This window comes from Mobula birostris, chromosome 2, assembly GCF_030028105.1.
Source record: "Mobula birostris isolate sMobBir1 chromosome 2, sMobBir1.hap1, whole genome shotgun sequence".
Classification (NCBI taxonomy): Eukaryota; Metazoa; Chordata; class Chondrichthyes; order Myliobatiformes; family Myliobatidae; genus Mobula; species Mobula birostris.
In genome coordinates, this window is record NC_092371.1 from 169,653,273 (window position 1) to 169,674,219 (window position 20,947).

A 20,947-nucleotide genomic window follows, 5' to 3' on the forward strand; every position below is an offset into this window, starting at 1 on the left:
TATTCCAGGGTCTAAGTCACTTTTCCCCATTCTGATGTTTGGTCTGTACAACAACTAAACCTCTTGACCGTATCTGCATGCTTTTATGCATTAAATTGCTGCACATGATTAGCTGATTAGATTTTAACATCAATGAGAAGGTGTGCAGGTGTACCTAATAAAGTGGCCACTGAGTATATTTTTCTTGTTCATCCTCTGGTTTCTCTTTCCATTCTAGTCTGAAACAAGTTTTTGACACAAACCAAGAAGTCTAATAACCTCTATCTGCCCTATTAACCCCCTGACCTGATCTTCCATTTGTACGTACATTCTTCACCATCTTCTCTGCAACTTAAAATGGTTTATTTTTATCTAGATCTGAAGAAGGGTCTCTGACATGATAACTCTTTTTCTCTTTCCACTGATGCTGCCTGACCTGCTAATTATTTTCAGCATTTTCTGCTTTTTTCATCCAGATTTCAGGCATTTACCGTTTATTTGATCAACATAATGTTTCTGTTTTTCAATTCTGTTATTGTTTTACCCTGTACCATCTCAATGAATTGATCTATATGGATAGTAAGCATGACAGGATTTTACATTAGGGACATTTACCATTTTATAACAGAGCCATGCAAAGAAAATACTGGAAGAAATCAGTAGGTCAGGCAGCTTTCACGGAGGAGAATAAACAGTCAATTTTTTGGGCTGGGACTCTTCTTCAGAACCAGAAAGGAAGAAGAAAGAGATCAGAATAAGCAGGTTGGGGGGTGGGGGGGGGAGTGGGAAGTGATGGGTGAAACCAGGAGAGGGAAAAGGTGGGTAGGAAGGGGAAGGGGGATGAAGTGAAAAGCTGGGAGGAGATATGTGAAAGAGGTAAAGAGCTGAAGAAGTAGTAACTTGATCAGAGAGACATGGACCATTGGAGGAGGGGCACCAAAGGGAGGTCTTAGGCAGGTGAGAAGACAAGGGGTAAGAGGTGAGCAGGAAGGGGAATGGAAAAAGAGAAGGGTGAGAGGGAGAAATTACCAGAAGTTACAGAAATTGACGTTCGTGCTGCTAGGTTGAAGGCTACCCAGGTGGAATACGAGGTGTTGATCCTCCAACCTGAGAGTGCACTCATTGGGGCAGTACAGGAGGCCATGAACCAACATGATAGAATGGGAAGTAGTATTAAAATGGGTGTCCACAAGAAACATCCATCTTTTGAGGCAGATGGAGTGAAGGTGCTTGATGAAGTGCCATTTTATAAGATCCCTAGCAACCTCCTGAGAACAACCCTAGTTTCTCCAGTCTAACCAAGCTGTTCTTCCTAGGAACCCATATTCTCCATTTCATCCACATACTTAAAGCTACTATTTTCTCAAATCATTTTAGTAAATCTCTTCTTCACCCTTTCTAAAGTCTTTACTTCTACCATGATTAACAAACACTCAGTGGCCACAGTGGAACAGAGGAATCATGGGTCCATGCCCATATATATCTCAATGTTGCTGTGCAAGTTGACAGAGTTGTTAAAAAGGTGGAATGGTGTGCTGGTTTTCATTAGTTGGGGGATTGAACTGTGAGGTAATGTTACAGCTCTATAAAACCCTGGTTAGACCACACTTGGAATATTCAGTTCTTGTCACCTCATTACAGGAAGAATGTGGAAGTTTTAAAAGGGTGCAGAGGAGATTTACCAGGTTGCTGCCTGGACTAGAGGACATGTCTTATGAGGATAGGTTGAGGGAGCTAGGACATTTCTCTTTGGAGTGAATGAGGATGAGAAGTAACTTGATGGAGCTGTACAAGACGATAAGATTCACAGATTGAGTGGATAGCCAGAGACCTTCTCCTAGGATGGAAATAGCTGATTCAAGGGGTCTTAATTTTAAGGTGATTATAGGAAAGCATAGACGGGATACCAGAGGTAAGTTGTCAGAGGAGAATGGTGGGTGCGTGGAGTGCCTTGCCAGAGTTGGTAGTAGATGAAGATACATTAGGGGCATTTAAGAAAGTCTTAGGCACATGGATGATGGAATGGAGGGTTATGTTGTAGGGAAGTGTTAGGTTGATCTTAAGAGTAGGTTAAAGGATCATTGAGGCTGAAGGTTGGAGGAGCAGCACCTCATATTCCATCTGGGTAGTCTTCAACCTGACAGCATTTTCGAAAGTGGGCCAAATGGCCCTTTCCTGGGTAGCCTTCAACCAGACAACATGTTCTAAAATGGGCCAAATGGGCCCCTCCTAAGCTTTATTTTAATATAATTGATGGATTACTTTTGAGAAAGCTGAGACTGAAGGGAGCAAAGAGTTTTGTCTGAAGTTCTTTCTAAGAATACAAAACTAACACTTTCTGAAGCAACGCTTCTCACCTTGGCAAACAACATTCACAGGAACAGCTCATTCTTGAGCTGATTATATTTTTAGGGACCAGACAAACCTATCACATCCATATCGTTACAAAATAATAATCCCATGGGAGGTGAGCTGATGTTGCATCATTTCTTTACTTACCCATACTTCTGTTTATCTGTGAATCCAGCCTGGTGTTTGAGTGATCCACCCGTTTGGTGCTGTGAAAAAGACACAAGCAATAATGTAAACCCTGAATTTACTGTTCTACATGCTGTCACATTGAGCTCAGAGAACGAAGATGAAGTACAGTGAAATGAGTCTGGACCAAGGATCATTGGACCGGTGTGTAGGAATATAATCCAGGAAGGTCCACTGACCTGAAACATTATCTCCGTTTCCTCCCCCACTGACGCTGCTTGACCCGCTGAGTCAACATTTTGGTTTTTTTTGGGATAATGTTTCAACGACTCATTTTGATAGTCACACACTTCTGTTGTTTATTCCCGTATCCATGTCTATAATAGAATTCTCTATGCAAAACTGCATAGAGACTTGCAAGGATTGTTGCATGATTTATTTATTTTAAAATATTTATTTCTTATTGTAATTTTTAGCATTTTATGTATTGCATTTGCTGCTGCAAAACAAATTTCACAACATATGTCAGTGACATTGATTCTGATGTGGCAAGGAAGGCTATTTCTACTTTAGCCTCAAGCAACAAGAAATGCAGCCACTTACTTGTAATTCTTTTCCCAGAACTTCACTGGCCTGACATAGGATGTAATGAAAATGGCACTTCCGAGGAATGGAGCAAGAGGAGTGGAAAAGAGTGAAGACACGAGGGCCTGGGTAAAAAGCATAGCTGAATCTGAAAGGGTGTGGTTAAGGAATCGATTTCATGCTTCCTATGAAAGTGATACAGACATTTAAATCAGTACACACCAGCAAATTGAATGATCAGAGCATTGGTGACTTAGTATATTGCTGCATTTCAACCCTGGCCGAACATGAAAAATCAAAACCAAATTCTAAGCAGAGGAATTTTTAAAGGTTAACCTACAACCATCTTTGCTATAAGCTCCCTGATCAAAGTGACAGACTCTCCAACAAGTTCAAACCTTGCCTCTGAGTACAAGGCATTGTGTTCAAACCTCTTTACAAAATTCTGAGCAGCAAATCCAGGTTGGCATTTTAGCGGAAATACTGAGGGTATGGAACACTATTAAGAGAAAAGCTTATATCAAGGACTTTCAGTGCTCTTGTGTGGATGCAAAGGAGAGCATTTCAATGAAAGACACTGAATATGAGGTGTAACTGCTCAAATTCCATCTAAGTAGCCTCCAACCTGATGACACGTATATTGATATCTCCAAAGTCCAGTAATATCTCCCTTCTCCCCCTCTCTCTTTTTCCATTTCTGCTTCATTCTTACCCCTATTCTTTTTTTCAACTGCCCATCACCTCCCTTTCTCCCATGGTCCACTATCCTTTCCTATCAGATTCCTTCTTCTTCAGCCCTTTATTTCTTCTACCTATTTACTCCCAGCTTCTCATTTCATCTCCCTCCCTCACACATGTACCACACCCCCAATCTGGTTTCACACCTATCACGTGCCAGCTTGTACTCTTCTTCCCCTCCTTCCATCTTCTTATTCTGGCTTCTTCCCCCTTCCTTTCCAGTCTTGGTGATGGGTCTCAGCCCAAAACGTCAACTACTTATTCCGATCCACAGATGATGTCTGACCTGCTGAGTTCCTCCAGCATTTTGTGTGTGTTACTCTGAATTCCCAGCATTTCTTTTAAAATGTTTTCTAGTGCCTTGATTCATAGTTATATCTCAACCAAGTAGCTCACCATGTAGCCAACAACAATGCTCAAATTAATTCTGTTTCTACCACAGAACGGTGACTACACTTGAAAAGTATTTTGAGCTATTCTTATGATAGGAAGACAGTTCCGAAGTTGTGAAAAGCACTAAATAAATGTAAGATTTCTGTTTCCTTTGTCAGTTCTCTACCATGATTGTTACCTCTGGATGCGGCCAAGGATCTATCATTTGATCCTTTTTATCCTCTTCATGGTGCCCTTTAATAATATTACCCAAAAGTGTATCAAATTTTATAAAACACTATTAACACCCAGCCTTAACTTATCAGAACCTGGCTCAACTCCACCACTGACTGCTCTCCCATCACCTAGACTTTGCAATTGCCTCCAGTTAGGAACGATGCAATAAGCTGCATTGTTCCAAACTGGAGGGTACAGCATCCATACCCTTGGCTTGTTTTGGCATCCATGCCTTTGATGCAGCTCTACCCTTTTCTCTGGCCACTTCGTCACCTTAGCAAGGCCATTCATGAACTGAATACTCCACTTGAGTCGGAAATGAGTAACAGTCATCAAAAGGTAACATAGGTTAGATCTGGAGATGATATTGTCCAGAAGGTTCTTTGGAATGAGGTGTACATCTTGTGGTTATGACTGTTTTATTAGGTGTTAATAATAAAGAAACCTGTATTGTAGGTACGGAAGAACCGAAGAAGGACAAGAACAAAAAAAAAACACTCTTGTTTGTCTTTATACTGACAACTAGCTCAAACTGGACAGATAAGAAAATTCCTTTGGTAAGAATAGCCTACGACACAGTTTGATAAATGATGGTGTGACATAGGCTTGTAGTCAAAGAAACTACTAAAGAAATACAGAAACAGCTATACTACATATTACTGAAAATCCACTGACCAACTGCAGACAAATAGATGAATATACCAACTTACAAGCAAGGATAAAAAGTTCAACTACAAGAAAAATGATAACTTAGACCATAATCCAACAGTAGAGGTGTGAGTTTCAGAGCAGGATGTACTGAGGCACGGATGGGTCCATTATGAGAAGGATGTTGAGTATTTACTGGGGGTGCAGAAGAGGCTTTTTCTGTTGATATTTGCCATCGCTAAAATGCGGTGACATCCCTCCAATGGCTCGGAGCTTTTAGAGTATGGGTCAGAGAAAGTACTTAAAGCTCACAGCTGAGAATCTCGCAGTAGATGCTGCCTGACCTGCCTAATTCCTCCGTCATTTTGTGCATGTTACCTATAAAGCTCATTGCCCTTCAGTATCAGAGACCAACGAGGGAGGAATCTGTCAATACCTATGATAGTAGAATGTTCCCTGAAACTGCTCCTTTAACTGCTGAATGCTCCCCTAAACTGACTGCATCACCCTGGATTATGGTTTTTTAGAGATACAGCACCATAACAGGCCCAACCTGACGGCATAAACATTGATTTCTATAACCTGGTAATCTCTTCCCCCTCCCCTTCTCTCATTTTCCATTCTGGCTCCCTTCTACCCCTTCCCTTCTCCTCAACTCCTTCTGGTGCCCCTCTTCCTTCCCTTTCTTCCATGGTCCACTCTCCTCTCCTTTCAGATTCTTCTTTCTTCAGTACTTTACCTCTTCTACCTATAACCTTCCAGCGCCTTACTTCACCACCTCCCACCCACCTTCCACCTCACTTGGTCTCACTGATCACCTACCAGGTTGTACTCCTTTTTATTCTGGCTTCTGCCTCCTTCCTTTCCAGTCCTGCTGTGGGTCTGGCCTGAAACAGCAACTCTGTATACCCCTAGCCCCCACACATGCTGCCTGATCTGCTCAGCTCCTTGAGCATTTTGTGTGTGTTGAATTGCACCTGCAGAATCTCGTGTTTATGTTCAGGCCCTTCCTGCTCAAGTAAAACCATGTGACCAATTAACCTACAAACCTATACATCTTTGTAATGAGAGAGGGAACTGGAGTACCCAGAGGAAACACATGCAGACATGGGGAGAACAGACAAACTCCTTACAGACAGCAGTAGAATTGAACCTGCGATGCTGGAGCTGTAATAGCATTACGCTAACCGCTATGCTATGCACGCACTGCCCAATTATACGTCATGTGTTGTATAATCCTTGACTGCAGGCTGAACCAAGAACCTTTTCACTTAGAAGAAAGACTCCTACTCAGTCAGCCAAATTCCTAGCTTTGATATAGCATATTTGGGTAAATCCAGGGTCTGGGAATACAGACCCATAATTCCTTGAAAGTGGTGTTACAGGTAGATAGGGTCGTAAAGAGGGATTCTGGCACACTGGCCATTAATCAAAATACTGAGTAGAGGAGTTGGGATGTTGAAGTTGTATAAGATGTTGGTGAGGCCTAATTTGGAGTATTGTGTGCAGTTCTGGTCACCTATGTACAGGAAAGGTATCAATAAGATTGAAAGAGTACAGAGAAAATTTGTATTATACAAAATTATGAAGGTATAGATCGGATAAATGCAAGCAGGCTTTTTCCACTGCGGTTGGGTGAAACTAGAACTAGCAGTCATGTGTTAAGGGTGAAAGGTGAAGTGTTTAAGGAGAACACAAGGAGGAAATTCTTCACTTAGAGGGAGATGAGAGTGTGGAATGTGCTTCCAGCGAAAGTGGTGGGTTCGGTTTCAACAGCTAAGAGAAATTTGGGTAAGTACATGGATGGGAGGGGTATGAAGCGTTATGGTCCAGGTGCAGGTTGAAGGGACTAGACCAAAATACAGTTCGACATTGACTATATGCGCAGTAAGGCCTGTTTCTGTGCTGTAGTGTTCTATGACTCTATTACTCTAAAACCAGGGAACTCTGTAAATAGAATCAATTCATTGAAGGGAATCAACTGTCAGAGAGGCAGCACTACAAGACTGCTATACTGCTGCAGGACATAGGATGGTACCACTGTCAGAGGTACAGGATGGAGGGAAACGCAATTTTATGATTACCACCACTGATAGAAGCTTCACTGTCGCAATTGCCACATTTAACACGACATGTTAAACTGACACTGCCCAAATACACCTTTATGATCAATGAACCTACAAACTCAAACGTATTTGGAATGTGGGAAGAAATCAGATCACCCTGATGAAGGGTCTCGACGATGGCCAGTCCTGATGAAGGGTCTCAGCCCTAAACGTTCCTCTCCATAGATGCTACCAGACTTGCTGAGTTCCTCCAGTATTTTGTCTGACTGAAGCCGACACCTGTCCATCACAATAATAAAAATCCATTCCAATACTTTGAATCTTTGAGTAAATTCTTATGCAAGTTGAGCTCCTCAAACTGGATTCTAAAGGATACGAGGCACAGCAAAGGGCTGAGCAAAAGCATGGAAGGCTGAGCCCCATGCAATCTGCCAAGGGGCAGTGTAGGTCAAAATAAACTGCAATTTGTGTTGTAAGTCCCACAGCTGCACAAGAAAAGAAAGTATGTGTTAAAATTGTGCAAATATCACTGCAAACTGATATAATTTAGAACAAAACTAGGTAAAACCCATCAAAGCATCCTGTAATTTGTTGTTCCCTATAGAACATTAAAATATAATTATACTGTATAAGCATAAGTTAAATTACGTAAGCTTTATTAGTAAAACAGCTAAAACCTATTGTCACTTCTTAAAACCTAAAGAGACAAAAGAAGTCTAAAGAGACAATTGAAAGGATCAGATGATAGTGGTTGACACAGCAGATGAGATTGTTCAGCTCCTGTGCAATTTCTTTGATACTACATCCTCTTATTTGATACGCTTGAGTGTAAATTCACACCAAAGCAGCTCTAAATTTTCTCTTGGCTTGAAATTTGTTATTAAAGATTAGCTTTATTTGTCACATGAACATCGAAACATACAGAGAAATTCTTTGTTTTGCAAAAAATCAGTGAAGATTGTGCCACATCTGATGCCAACAAAACATGCCCACAATTCACTAACCCATAAGTCTTTGGAACGTAGCAGTAAACTAGAACACCCAGAGGAAACCTACGCAGTCGCGAGGAGAACATCCAAACTCCTTACAGTGGCAGGAATCAAATGCCAATACTACTGCTGGCCGCTAGAAATTGTTGCACCAACCGCTATGCTACTGTGCCACCACATCAGGGAGGCTTTATTCATGTTTATAAAACTTGAAAAGTTTTATAGCTCGTTTGTATTTATTTCCAAATCTAGCAATGTTGTAGCTTAACAGTTTAAACTAATTTCTCAGTTCATAGGCGATCCCTTGTGATTAAGAATGACCTATTTCTATCATTCCGTGTGCTGTAAAATGAATGATGTTGGCCAATGTGGGATCCACAGACTCTTCTACAGGCCCTTCCTTCCACATACCTATCCGTGTTTCTTAAATCCTATTGCACCTGCCTCAACCACTTCTTCTCGCAGATCGTTCCATATACACACCATTCTCTGCATGAGACTTTCCTCTCAGATCTCTTTTAAATCTTTTCCCTATCACCCTGATTCTATACTCTGTAGTTTTTGATTTTCCCACCCTGAGGATAAGACTGTTACTAGTTCGAGTTTAATTGTCATTCAGTCATACACATGTATATCTACTATAAGCCTGCCTCTCATAATTTTAAACATTTCTACAAAATCACCCATCATTCTCCTGTGTTCCAAGGAATAAAGACCAAAACTAGCGAACCTCTCTCTATAACTCAGGCTCTTTAGTCCTGCCAACATCCTCTTAAATCTCTTCTATACTCTTTCCAGTTTAGACCATACTTGGAGAATTGTGTTCAGTTCTGGTCATCTCATTATAGGAAGGATGAGGAAGCTTGAAAAAGCGTACAGAGATTATTTACCAGAATGCTGTCTGGATTGGAGAGTATGTTTTATGAGAATAGATTGAGCTAGCTTGAGATTTTTTTCTTTAGGGGGAAAGAGGATGGGAGCTGGCTTGATAGAGGTATAGAAGGTGATAAGAGGCATAGATCAAGTGAACAGCCAGCCTTTTTCCCTTGGGGGGAAAATGGCTAATATGAGTAGTCATAATTTTAAGGTGACTGGAGGAAAGTATGGGGGGGGCGCGGAATGTCAGAGGTAAGCAGGTTTTACACAGAATGGTGGGTGCGTGGAATGTGCTGCCAGGGCGGTAGATGCAGATACATCAGGGGCATTTAAGAAACTCTTCATTAGGCATATATATGATAGAAAAATGAACAGCTGTGTATGAGGGAAGGGTTAGATTGATTTTAGAGTACACTAAAACATTGTGGCTCGAAGGGCCTGTACTGTGCTGTATTGTTCTATGTTCTATAACCATCTAGACAGGACATAGTCAAAGGTCTTGCTAACACTTGTTGGGATTTGAAGATAAACCGACTTAGCCCTTGCCGTTCACACCATGAAACAGACAGTGTGTACAGCAGCAATGTCTGACAAGTGTACGGCACCTCAAGGCTTTACCAAAGGCTACAGGGTGGGGGGGCTAAATGATGCTTACTGTAACTTGGGTAACAGTAAAGTAATAATAAGGAATACTGGAAGTTAGATAGGGGAGAATTATTCCCACTGACAACAACCTTGCACTCAACGTCAGTAAGACCTAGGAATTGACTGCAGTACTCAGGAAGGGGAAATTAGGAAAACATATCAGTCCTCATCAAGGGGTTAGCGGTGGAAAGAGTGAGCAGTTTTAAGTTCCTGGGAGTCAAAATCTCATGAGGATCTATCCTGGGTTCAACATACTGATACCATTACGAAGAAGGCAAATCAGTGACAATACTTCATTAGGAGTTCAAGGAGATTTGATATGTCACCAAAGACTCTAGCAAATTTCAACAGATGCATGAAGGAGAGCATTTTGAGAGGTTGCATCATCATCTTTTATGGAGGTTCAAATGCATAGGATCAGAAGAGGCCGCTGAGGATTGTAGACTCGACTAGCTCCATCATTGGCATTAGCCTCCCCAATATCGAGGGCATCTTCAAAATGCGGTACCTCAAGAAGGCAGCATCCATCATTAAGGACCCTCACCATCTAGTACATGCCCTCTTCTCAATGCTACCATCAGGGAGGAGGTACAGGAGCCTGAAGTTCCACACTCAATGATTTAGAAATGCTTTTTACCCTCCACCATTAGATTTCTGAACAGTCCATGAACACTAGTTTGCTCCTTTTTTGGCACTATTTATTTAATATATTTTTATTGTAACTTGTAGTAATTTGTTATGTATTGCACTGTACTGCTGTCACAAATCAACAAATTTTATGACACATTCTGATTCAAGACAAAAACAATCTTAATATCAAGGTTACTTAGTACTAAAGCAGCTTTCCACAAAAAAAAACTGGTGGAAATCTTGCACAATCTCTTCTCTAAGAATTTCAGGACTGAGATTGATTAAATTATTTATTGGGTAAAGATATTAAGGAATGTAGAAGGCAGATAGGTAGATGGGATCAATGAGTGTCATGGGGGGGGGGTGCTGCTGTTGGTGGCAGACCCAAATGCAAGACACAGACACTGAAGTACTAGGAACAGGACAGGTCTAGAGTTAGGGACGTGACTGGATGCAGACTAGGAGCTGGGACAAGAACACAAGACTTGGGCTAGGACATTGGCTAGGCAAGAGGGACCAGGGCAAGGCACTAGGAACTAGGAGCCTGCGCTTCGACTCTGAGCCGGAGACTGGACAAGGACCCAGAACCTGGGTCTTGCTCGGGCTCGGACTCCGGAACTAGGCAAAGACAAGACATGGCTACAGAACAGGACGTGGAACTCCTGCACAGGACAAGGCACATGGACAGGACGAGACCTCAAAGCCTTAACTTGGTCGAGAAACAGCCGAGCCTTGGACTTGGGACAACAAGAACACAGAACACAAGCCTTGGTCTTGGGAGACTGGAATGCAGAACCTTGGTCAAGGGAGGACTGGAACGCAGAGACATGGAACACAGAGCCGGGACCCCTCCTTGGGAACAGGACTTGAGGCTGGGGCACTACACAGAGTCAGGACCCCTCCTAGGGAGCAGGATGTAGGGCCAGGACTCATACACGGAACACAGAGAGATGGTTCCTGACACAAGGTAGTGGCAAACAGCCAGACCTACCTAGCAAAGGTGTGGACACAGAGACGGTTACCAACACTAGGTACTGGCAAACGGCCAGACCTACCTAGCGAAGGTGTGGACACAGAGACAGATCCCAACACTAGGTAGCGGCAAACAGCTAGACCTACCTTGCGAAAGCGTGGACAGAGATAGATCCCAACACTAGATAGAGGCAAACGGCCGGACCTACCTAGTGAAGGTGTGGACACAGAGACAGATCCCAACACTAGGTAGTGGCAAACGGCTGGAGCTACCTAGCAAAGGCGTGGACACAGAGATGGATCCCAACACTAGGTAGTGGCAAACAGCCGGACCTACCTAGCAAAGGTGTGGACACAGAGACGGATCCCAACACAAGGTAACTGCAAACGGCTGGACCTACCTCGCGAAGGCATGGACTTAGAGACAGTTCAAAACAACGATAGACACTTCCTTATCTTGCTCTGGCAGTTGAACTTGACAGCGGTGCAGGCGAGGCGAGGCGAGGCGAGGCGAGGCAAGGCAAGGCTTCAGACACTGGTTGCGGGGCAAGACTTCAGGAGGAAGGGGCAGAGAAGGGATTCAGATGGGGGTTTGGACAGGAACAATCCAGCAACTGAAGTTGAACCAAGGAGCTATTTATGCAGCCAGCCCAAAATGTGAATCAGCTGCCTCAATTAGAGCACCCAATAGAAAAAGGGAAAACCAGAAAACCTGGAATAAGGAACAATGGACCGGACCGTGAACCGGAATCCAGACTTCACCGACCGGACCATGACAACGAGTATATCAGCAGTGAATGGAGCAGGCTGGATTGCAGTGACTGTTCAGTAGTTTCAAGCATTTATGAGGGGTACAGATAGGGTAAATGCAAGCGGGCTTTTTCCACTGAGGTTTGGTGAAACTAGAACTAGAGGTCATAGGTTAAGGATAAAAGATGAAATGTTTTAGGGAAATATGGAGAGAACTTCTTCACTCAGAAAGTGGTGGGAGTGTCAAATGAGCTGCCAGCAAAAGCAGGTTGCAGTTTTGATTTCAACATTTAAGAGAAAGTTCGATAGGTACATGGACGGGAAGGGTATGAAAGTCCAAGGTCCCGGTGGAGGTCAATGGGTCTAGTCAGATTAATAGTTCGACATGCTGGGCCGAAGGATCTGTTTCTGTGCTGTAGTGTTCTATCTCAATTTGGGTCATCTTGGGAATGCATACAAATCTGAAATTGCTCTGGGATATTTCAATCTTGGCTGACCTACCTACATTCTGTTCTCACAGCTCCTGTCACTGGGAAACAATTATGCATCTTTAGCTTGCATTTTTTTAGTTTCACTAAAACGCCAAATTAAATCTATGCCACAGCCTTCACACAGTTTTTAACTTGCACACCAAAGATAGAAAGTGAAGCAGTGATCTGAATTCTAATCATTTTTAAAATTAAAGTTTCCTTGTTTACTAGGGAAGATTTTTTTTCTGCTACAGGCTCAAAAATAAAAGTGCTTTAAGAATTTCGTCTGGGCCCTTCAATTGTTTCTTTATTCATTCTATTACTATGTATGCTATTCTGTCTTGACCAACCATTCCAAAATTAAACAATTTTGAAGCTTTTGAGAGGGTGCAGACGTGGTTTACCAGGATGTTGCATGGAAAAGAGGGAATGTGCTATAGAGGCATACAGTATTTTTTTCCCAGGGTCGAAATATCTAATAACAGAGGCCATCTATTTAAATTAAGTGGGGGGGGGGGTAATTTCAAAGGAGATGCAAGAGGCATTTTTTTTACTCAGCTGTGTGGTGGGTGCCTGGAATCCATTGCCTAGGGTACTGGTAGAGGCTGATACATTAGGGATTTTTAAGAAACGTTTAAATAGGCACATGAATGTGAGGAAAATGGAGGGATATGCACATTTTGTAGGCAGAAGAGATAAGTTTAGTTAGCCATTTGATTACCAATTGAACTGGTTTGACATAACTTTGTGGACTGAAGAGCAATATTCTTGTGCTGTACTCTTGTATGTTCTACTGCTGTAATGTAAAGAAAAACTATGATCACATAGCAAGATTACAAAATAACATTGCGATAAAAAATCTGTCAAACTGTTTTTGACTGAGGGAATAGCTGAGGGATAAAGTTTGACAGAGAACAATGGTAACTCTGCCATGGACAGTCCCAAGCCCAGCTGTGAAAGGAGGAGGGTTAGGCATAGGTCTAGCAACTTCGTCCAGTAAAAACACAAAGCTACAAAAACATCAACAGAATTGTTCGTGAGAATGATTCTGAGAATGAAAGGGTTAACATTTAAGGAGTGTTTGATGGCTCTGGACCTGTACTCGCTGGGGTTTAGAAGAATGGGAGGGGAGGGGATATCATTGAAACCCATCAAATATCATACGGCCTAGATATATAGGATGTGGGGAACGATATTTCCTATAGTGGGTAAGTCTGGGACCAAAGGACAAAGCCTCAGAATAGAAGGAAGTCCATTTAGAACAGAGATAAGGAGTAATTTTTTTAGCCAAAGAATAACAAATCTGTGGAATTCATAGCCACAGACAGGTAGTGTGGAGGCCAAGTCATTGATTATATTAAAGTTGGGGTTGATAGGTTCTTGATTAGTCAGGGTGTCAAAGATTACGAGGAGAAGGCAGGAGAATGGGATTGAGAGAGCTAATAAATCAGCCGAGATGGAATGGCCAAGGTGGAATTAGGCCATTCAGCCCATGCTTCATTAAGAGTTTGAAGAGATTTAGTATGTCAACAAATACACTCAAAAACCTCTGTAGATGTACTGTGGAGAGCATTCTGACAGGCTGCATCACTGGCTGGTATGGGGGGGGGGCGCTACTGCACAGGACCAAAAGAAGCTGCAGAGGGTTGTAAATTTAGTCAGCTCCATCTTAGGTACTAGCCTACAAAGTACCCAAGACATCTTCAAGGAGCGGGGTCTCAGAAAGGACCTCCAGCACCCAGGGCATGCCCTTTTCTCACTGTTACCATCAGGTAGGAGGTACAGAAGCCTGAAGGCACACACTCAGCGATTCAGGAACTGTGTCTTCCCCTCTGTCATCCAATTACTAAATGGACATTGAACCCTTGGACACTGCCTCACTTTCTAAATATATAGTATTTCTGTTTTTGCACGTTTTTATATCTATCCAATATACATATACTGCAATTTATTTATTGTTATTTTGTTTCTTTCTTCTATATTATGTATTGCATTGTACTGCTGCTGCTAAGTTAACAAATTTCGCGTCACATGCTACTGATAATAAACCTGATTCTGATTCATTCAGTCTTCTCCTATGTCTTATGGCCAACAGAAGCTCCAAAGACCTCATCGCTGGGAGAGGAAAGGGAGAACAATGGTGAGAACTTCCCTGCTCACCTTCAAGTACCATTTGAGAGGTTGCTAAAGAGAATTAACTACAAAAGGGAAAGATCAAAGTAATGTGCAGCATTTTTAAAATTTTCATTTACTAGAGAATCAAAGCAAGTTTGACTGACAAATTCAAGGGCTTGTAGTGATCTGTCTTCTAAAGAATTGAAGACCAAATGGAAGCTTATTATTACAAGGCTTGTTGGTGCAGCTGAGCATAAGATGCTTGTGGGGGAGAGCAGTACTGTGGGCGATAACTGTAAGGCAGTCATTAATAAATCAAATAATAAATTCTCATGGAACTGCTTAGTAAGTGATGAGTATATTGAGCTTACAGTTATATAATATGGTGGAAGCAAACAGTTTAAATGCATGTAAAGGAAACAAAGTGAATGTCCAGAGAAGTAGACTTAAGTAGGTCACAGGCATTAGTGTAGAACACTACAGCACAAAAGCAGGCTCTTCAGCCCATCTGGTCCATGCCAAACTATTACTCTGCTTAGTCCCATCGACCTGCATCTGGATCATTACCATAAAGTTTACCGAATAAAGGTAATGTTTATCTAATCTTCAAAAGAAAAATAGGTCTTGGGTATTTTTAAATGCAGTGATTGACAGGTTGGGTGGGATGGCCTGTCAGTTGATAATTTCAAGACCCTGAAATACACTCAGTAGCCAATATAATAGATAAATCAGTACACTTGCTCCTTAATATAACTATCTAATCAACCAATCATGTGTCAGCAACTCTATACATAAAACATGTAGACATGGTCAAGAGGTTCAGTTGTTGTTCAGACCACATGTCAGAATGGGGAAGAAATGTAACCTAAGTGACTTTGACCATGGAATGATTGTTGGTGCCAGATAGGGTGTTTTGAGGACCTCAGAAACTGCTGATCTCCTGGGATTTTCACGCACAATAGTCTTTAGAGTTTACAGAAATTGGTGCAAAAAACAAACGAATAAAACACAATGAGAGGAAGTTGTGTGGTGAAAAAATTAGAGAGGTCAGAGAAGAATGGCCAGACTGGTTCAAGCTGACAGGAAGGTGACAGTAACTGAAATAACCACCCTTTACAATAGTGGTGTGCAGAAAAGCATCTCTGAACGCACATAATGTTGAACTTTGAAGTGAAGTGAATGTTACAGCAGCAGAAGACCACGAACATCGACTCAGTGGCCACTGAGTGTATGTTTCAATGTGCATATGACAAATACATCTAACCTTTATCTTAAAAAATGTCATTTTTACACAGAAAATCCCATTCAGTTCGCTAATGAATCATTAAAGTGCATTTCCATGTATGTTTTGACGAATAAAAGGTCACCTTTATCTTAACTTTAAATGAAAATAAGTCTTAGATTTTTTAAGCATAATAATTGACAGGTTAATGTTTCAGTGCTTGCAATGGAGACAGGGCAGGGTGGAGGTAGGTGGGTTGTCAGTTGAAAATTTCAATAATGTTAAATACATTTTTCTTGGATAAGAGTATCAAGAGAGGGGGAAGGAAAATGAAGGAATGTATTTATGATGCACATCACCCATGGTCTTACTGAGTAGTGGAACAGGGTTGAGGAGCTGAATGCTTCAGTCCTGCACGATGCACATTGCCCCACTGTTGATGACATGTGAAGGACACTTTGGAACAGTTAGAAAGATCCCACAGACTGAAAGTGCAGCCTCATCATGTTAAGTGTCACACAGTGATCAGTACACACCAGCTCTAAATCTCCCAAGGATTTTATTTTTAGCTTAATTGCTATCTACAGTCAGACACAAGTACAAAGATATGAAGGCTGACCTGATGTAATTAAAACATCTGCACCCACTTTCAAAATTAAAGTCAAACTTGAGCAGCGTGCTGAGCTTTTAAGTTTGGATTTTAGTGATTGTTCGTGAACATTTCAAGTCTAAAAGCCTTTTGTTTAAGGAGCATGTTAAGGTATTTTTGCAAACATTTCTTTGGCAACAGCAGTGACTCATATTCATGTGTTACTGAAACTAATTAGCAGTTATTAAATTACTGAGATGTATGGGGTTGGGGAAACGCTTTCAGTTGCCATGGCAACCATATGGTACTGGCTTCTGAAAACTCTTAATTAAAGGTTAATTTGTAGATGATAGCTCTACAGATCAGTGCTGTGACAGAACTCATTGTGTGAACTCCCACTCCCGCATATGAAGTGGGAAGAGGAACATACTGGATCCTTTTTTATCCTTATTGCTTATTTTTCATTGCGTCCCCTCAACCTTACCAATAAGTCCTCAGTAGATGCGGAGTAGGCACTATATGCTTTTGTGGAAGAGAAATTAACGTCAAATACTCTGCATTCCCAACTGCACTACATTTTGTTCTCGCTGACTTACTGGGAGCTCTCTCGTCCCCAGTGCCTGCCTGCGGGGACCTGTGAACAGAGACATCTGGTTGCTGTGACAAGCAAATGATAGTGAAATACGCATACACAAATGTTCTCATGTGACTGATGATGGGTGTGGGAGCTGACAGGAAAAAAGGGTGATATTTACAGAAATACACAGTGCCTTGAAAAAGTATTCAGTCCCCAATCCTTTGTTCACATAAATGAATATGATAACCAGGGATTTTGATCAATTTAACTGAGAATTCTATTAGTGAATCACATGCTTTTTTTCACAGTAGAGCCTGAAAAGACTAAAAATTGTAAAGCATGAAGAACTAAAAATTCAAAAACTGAAAAGTCAGCAGTTCAAAAGTATTCATCTTCCTTTGCTGTGTATTTGTATATTACCTCTCACAGTTATTACAGCCAGTAGTCTTTTTGGTTCAGTGTCTATTATCTTTGTGCAACTTGATGGAACAAGATTTTCCCACTCATCCTTGCAATGTGCCAGGTTAGTTGGGGAGTGGCACTGGACAGTAGTCCTGAGGTCTTGCCAGAGATGTTCAATTGCTTTAAAGTCAGGACTCTGGCTACCTGAGGTCATCAATTTTTTTTATCTGAAGCCACTTCATGGTTGCTCTGGTAGTGTGACTTGGGTTGTTGTCCTGCTGAAAGATGAACTTCCTCCTCATTTAAGCTTTCTGGCAGAGGCTAGCAGGATTTTATCCAAGATCTCTGTATTTAGCATGATTAGTCTTCCATAAATCCTGACCAGATTTGCAGTCCCTACTGCTGAAAAGAATCCCAAAAGCATGATGACATACTTTACAGTAGGGATGGTGTTACCTGGCTGACACGCAATATTAGATTTATGTCATATGTATTACTTAGTTTTGAGGCCAAATAGTTTCACTTTAGTGTCATCCAACCACAAGACCTTGTTCCACATCTTTACAGTAACTTCAAGGTGACACTTTGCAAAGGCTTTATGTTAGGGATTTTTTTTTAAAATAGCATGTCTGACATAAATCTAATAGAGTGCATCATCTTCATGCTTTACAATTTTCCCTCATCGAGCACCTCCGCTCCATCTGCCAAAACAGACAGGATCTCCCAGTAGCCACCCACTTAACTCTGCTTCCCACTCCCATTCAGATATGTCCATACATGGCCTCCTCTACTGCCATGATGGGGCTAAACTCAGGTTGGAGGAGCAACATCTCATATACCCTCTAGGTAGTCTCCAGCCCCTTGGTATGAACATAGAATTCTCCAACTTCTGCTAATTCCTTCCCCTATCCCTATGTCACTCTGCCCCCTCCCCCAGCTGCCTACCACCTCCCTCATGGACCCGCCTCCTTCTACTACCCATTGTGTTTTCCCCTATTCTTTCTTCACCTTTCCTGCCTATCACCTCCCTGCCTCCCTTCCCCCATCCCTTTATCTTTCCCCTCACCTGGAACCTACTAGCCTTCTCCTTCCCACCCTCCCCCCACCTTCTTTATAGGGCCTTTGCCCCTTCCTCCTACAGTCCTGACGAAGGGTTCCAGCCCGAAACGTCGACCGATCTTTTCCACGGATGCTGCCCAGCCTGCTGAGTTCCTCCAGTGTGCTGTGAGTGTCACAATTTTCCCTATTTTTTCACTCTACTGTGAAAAAAGGAGCATATGATTCACAAATAAAAATTCTCAGTTAAATTGATCAAAATTCCTGGTTGTGATATTCATTTGCATAAGGCTGGGGGCTGAATACTTTTTCAAGGCACTGTATACATTCTTTAAAAAACAGAAGGGAGAGCTATTAGTAAATCAAAAATGAAAAAGTAAATGGCAAAATAAGCACTACTGATGAATAAAATGACATATTTCAGAGCTTTAACATATGCAAAATTGGTATCATATTGAATTTATTAGCATCAGGTTTAACACCTAGCATATGTCATGAAATTTGATGTTTTGCAGCAGCAGTACAGTGCAATACAGATAAATGTGTATAATTGCGATATATATAAGAAATTAAATTAAATAAGTGGTACAGAAGGAGAGCAAAACTAGTGAGGAGATGTTCATGGGTTGGTTCACTGTCTATGCAGAAATCTGGTGGCGGAGAGGTAGAAGCTGTTCCTAAAACTTTTCCTGTACCTCCTTGATGGCAGTAATGAGAAGGGGGCATGTCCTGGGAATAGGAGTCCTTATTGCTGGATGCCAACTTTTGAGTCATCACCTTTTGAAGATGTTATCTGTGTTGGGGAGGCGAGTGCCCATGATGGAGCTGCCTGAGTTTCCAACCTTCTTGATTGGACAGCAGTGTAGATGCATTGGAAGCGTTCCTGCACAGGTCCAGAGCAGAGCTTGAAAAAGCAGCCAGTTTTCAGTGGGAGTCTTTGATTGGACAGCAGTGCAGACGTAGTACAAGCGTTCCTGTGCAGGTCTGGAGTGGAGCTTGGAAAACTCAGTCTCCATAAAAGAGAGGAACTGTCTAGTGGAGTAGTCATTGTTAGAGTGGTAACGCTTTGGCTCAACAAACCAGCAAGAACAGGCAGAGACGAGCTATGTAGGTAAGTTTACTTCTTGTTTCTTTTTCTTATCAACTCTTGAAAGAATAGGGGGCATGTCAGCAAGGCCAGTGTTCTGTGTGTCAGATGTGGGATTTCCAGGAGACTTCCAGCCTCCCTGATGGCCCCATCTACACCAGGTACATCGAGATGTAGCCCCTTAGAGACTGTGTTAGGAACTAGAGCTGCAGTTTGATGACCTTTGGCTCATTAGGGAAAGTGAGGTGGTGATAGACAGGAGCTGCAGGGAGGCAGTCACCCCAAGGCTATGGGAGACAAGTAAGTGGGCAACTGTCAAAAGAGGGAAGGGCAAACATCAGATAGTGGAGAGAACCTCTGTGGACATCCCCCTCAACAATAAATACTCCATTTTGAGTATTGTTGGGAGGTGGAGGAACAACCTACCTGGGGAGAAGCAACAGCACCTGTGCCTCTGGCACTGTGGCTCACAAGCGTAGGGAACTGAAGAGGTTGGCAGCAGTAACAGGGGACTCTATAGTTAGGGGGATGGTTAGCCGATTCTGTGAACACGAGAAAGAAACGCAGATGGGAGTTTGCCTCCTAGGTGCCGGGGTCCGTGATATTTCTGAACATGTCCACAATATCCTGAAAAGGGAGGGTGAGCAGCCAGAAGTCGTGGTACATATTAGTACCAATGACATAGATAGAAAAAGGGAAGGGGTCCAGAAAACAGAATACAGGGAGTAAGAAAGGAAGTAGAACCTCGAGGGTAGTAATCTTGGGACTGCTACCTGTGCCATGTGGCAGTGAGGAGGATAGGAATAGAATGAGGTGGCAATTAAGTGCGTGGCTGAAAAATTGGAGCAGGGGGCAGGGATTCAGATTTCTGGATCATTGAGACCCCTTCTCGGATAGATGGTACCTGTGCAAAAGGGGCTGGTTGCACTTGAATCCACAGGGGACCAATAACTTTGCAGGCAGGTTTGCTAAAGCTGTTGGGAGAGAACCAGTATGATAGAGCTAAGGATGAGCCAGTAGGTTTACAAGTAGATGATGGGTGTAATATGAATGTAAGGAAGGACAAGCCGATTATTGGATACAAATGCAGACAGTACAAAGAGTTAAATTGTACCACAGAGGCAAAATTCAACAGGGCAAAGAATGCAGGACTGAAGGTGCTGTATTTAAATGCATATAGCATTTGAACTAAGGTGGATCAACTCGTGTCACAGTTACAGATTGGTCGGTATGACGTTGTGGGCAACCTTGAGACACGGCTGAAAGAAGGTCATAGTTGGGAGCATAATGTTAAAGAATACACTTTGTATCGAAAGGACAGGAATGAAGACATAGGCGGTGGTGTAGCTCTGTTGATAAGAGATGGAATTACGTCTTTAGGAAGAAGTGACATGGGGATCCAGTGACGTCATCGTTCAGAATGGCAGCTTAAATTAACAGTTCCTCTGGAAAAACACATATTTT

General features: G+C 42.2%; 1 protein-coding gene across 1 annotated transcript in view; it reads right to left on the reverse strand.

Moving 5' to 3' along the window:
- Positions 1–20,947, reverse strand: part of LOC140211013 (pecanex-like protein 2) — a 270,987-nt gene that overhangs the window by 88,966 nt on the left and 161,074 nt on the right. Inside the window, 3 exon segments of the mRNA XM_072280359.1 lie at positions 2,479–2,537; positions 3,061–3,190; positions 7,480–7,588. Of these exon segments, the coding sequence (XP_072136460.1) occupies positions 2,479–2,537; positions 3,061–3,190; positions 7,480–7,588 (298 nt within the window).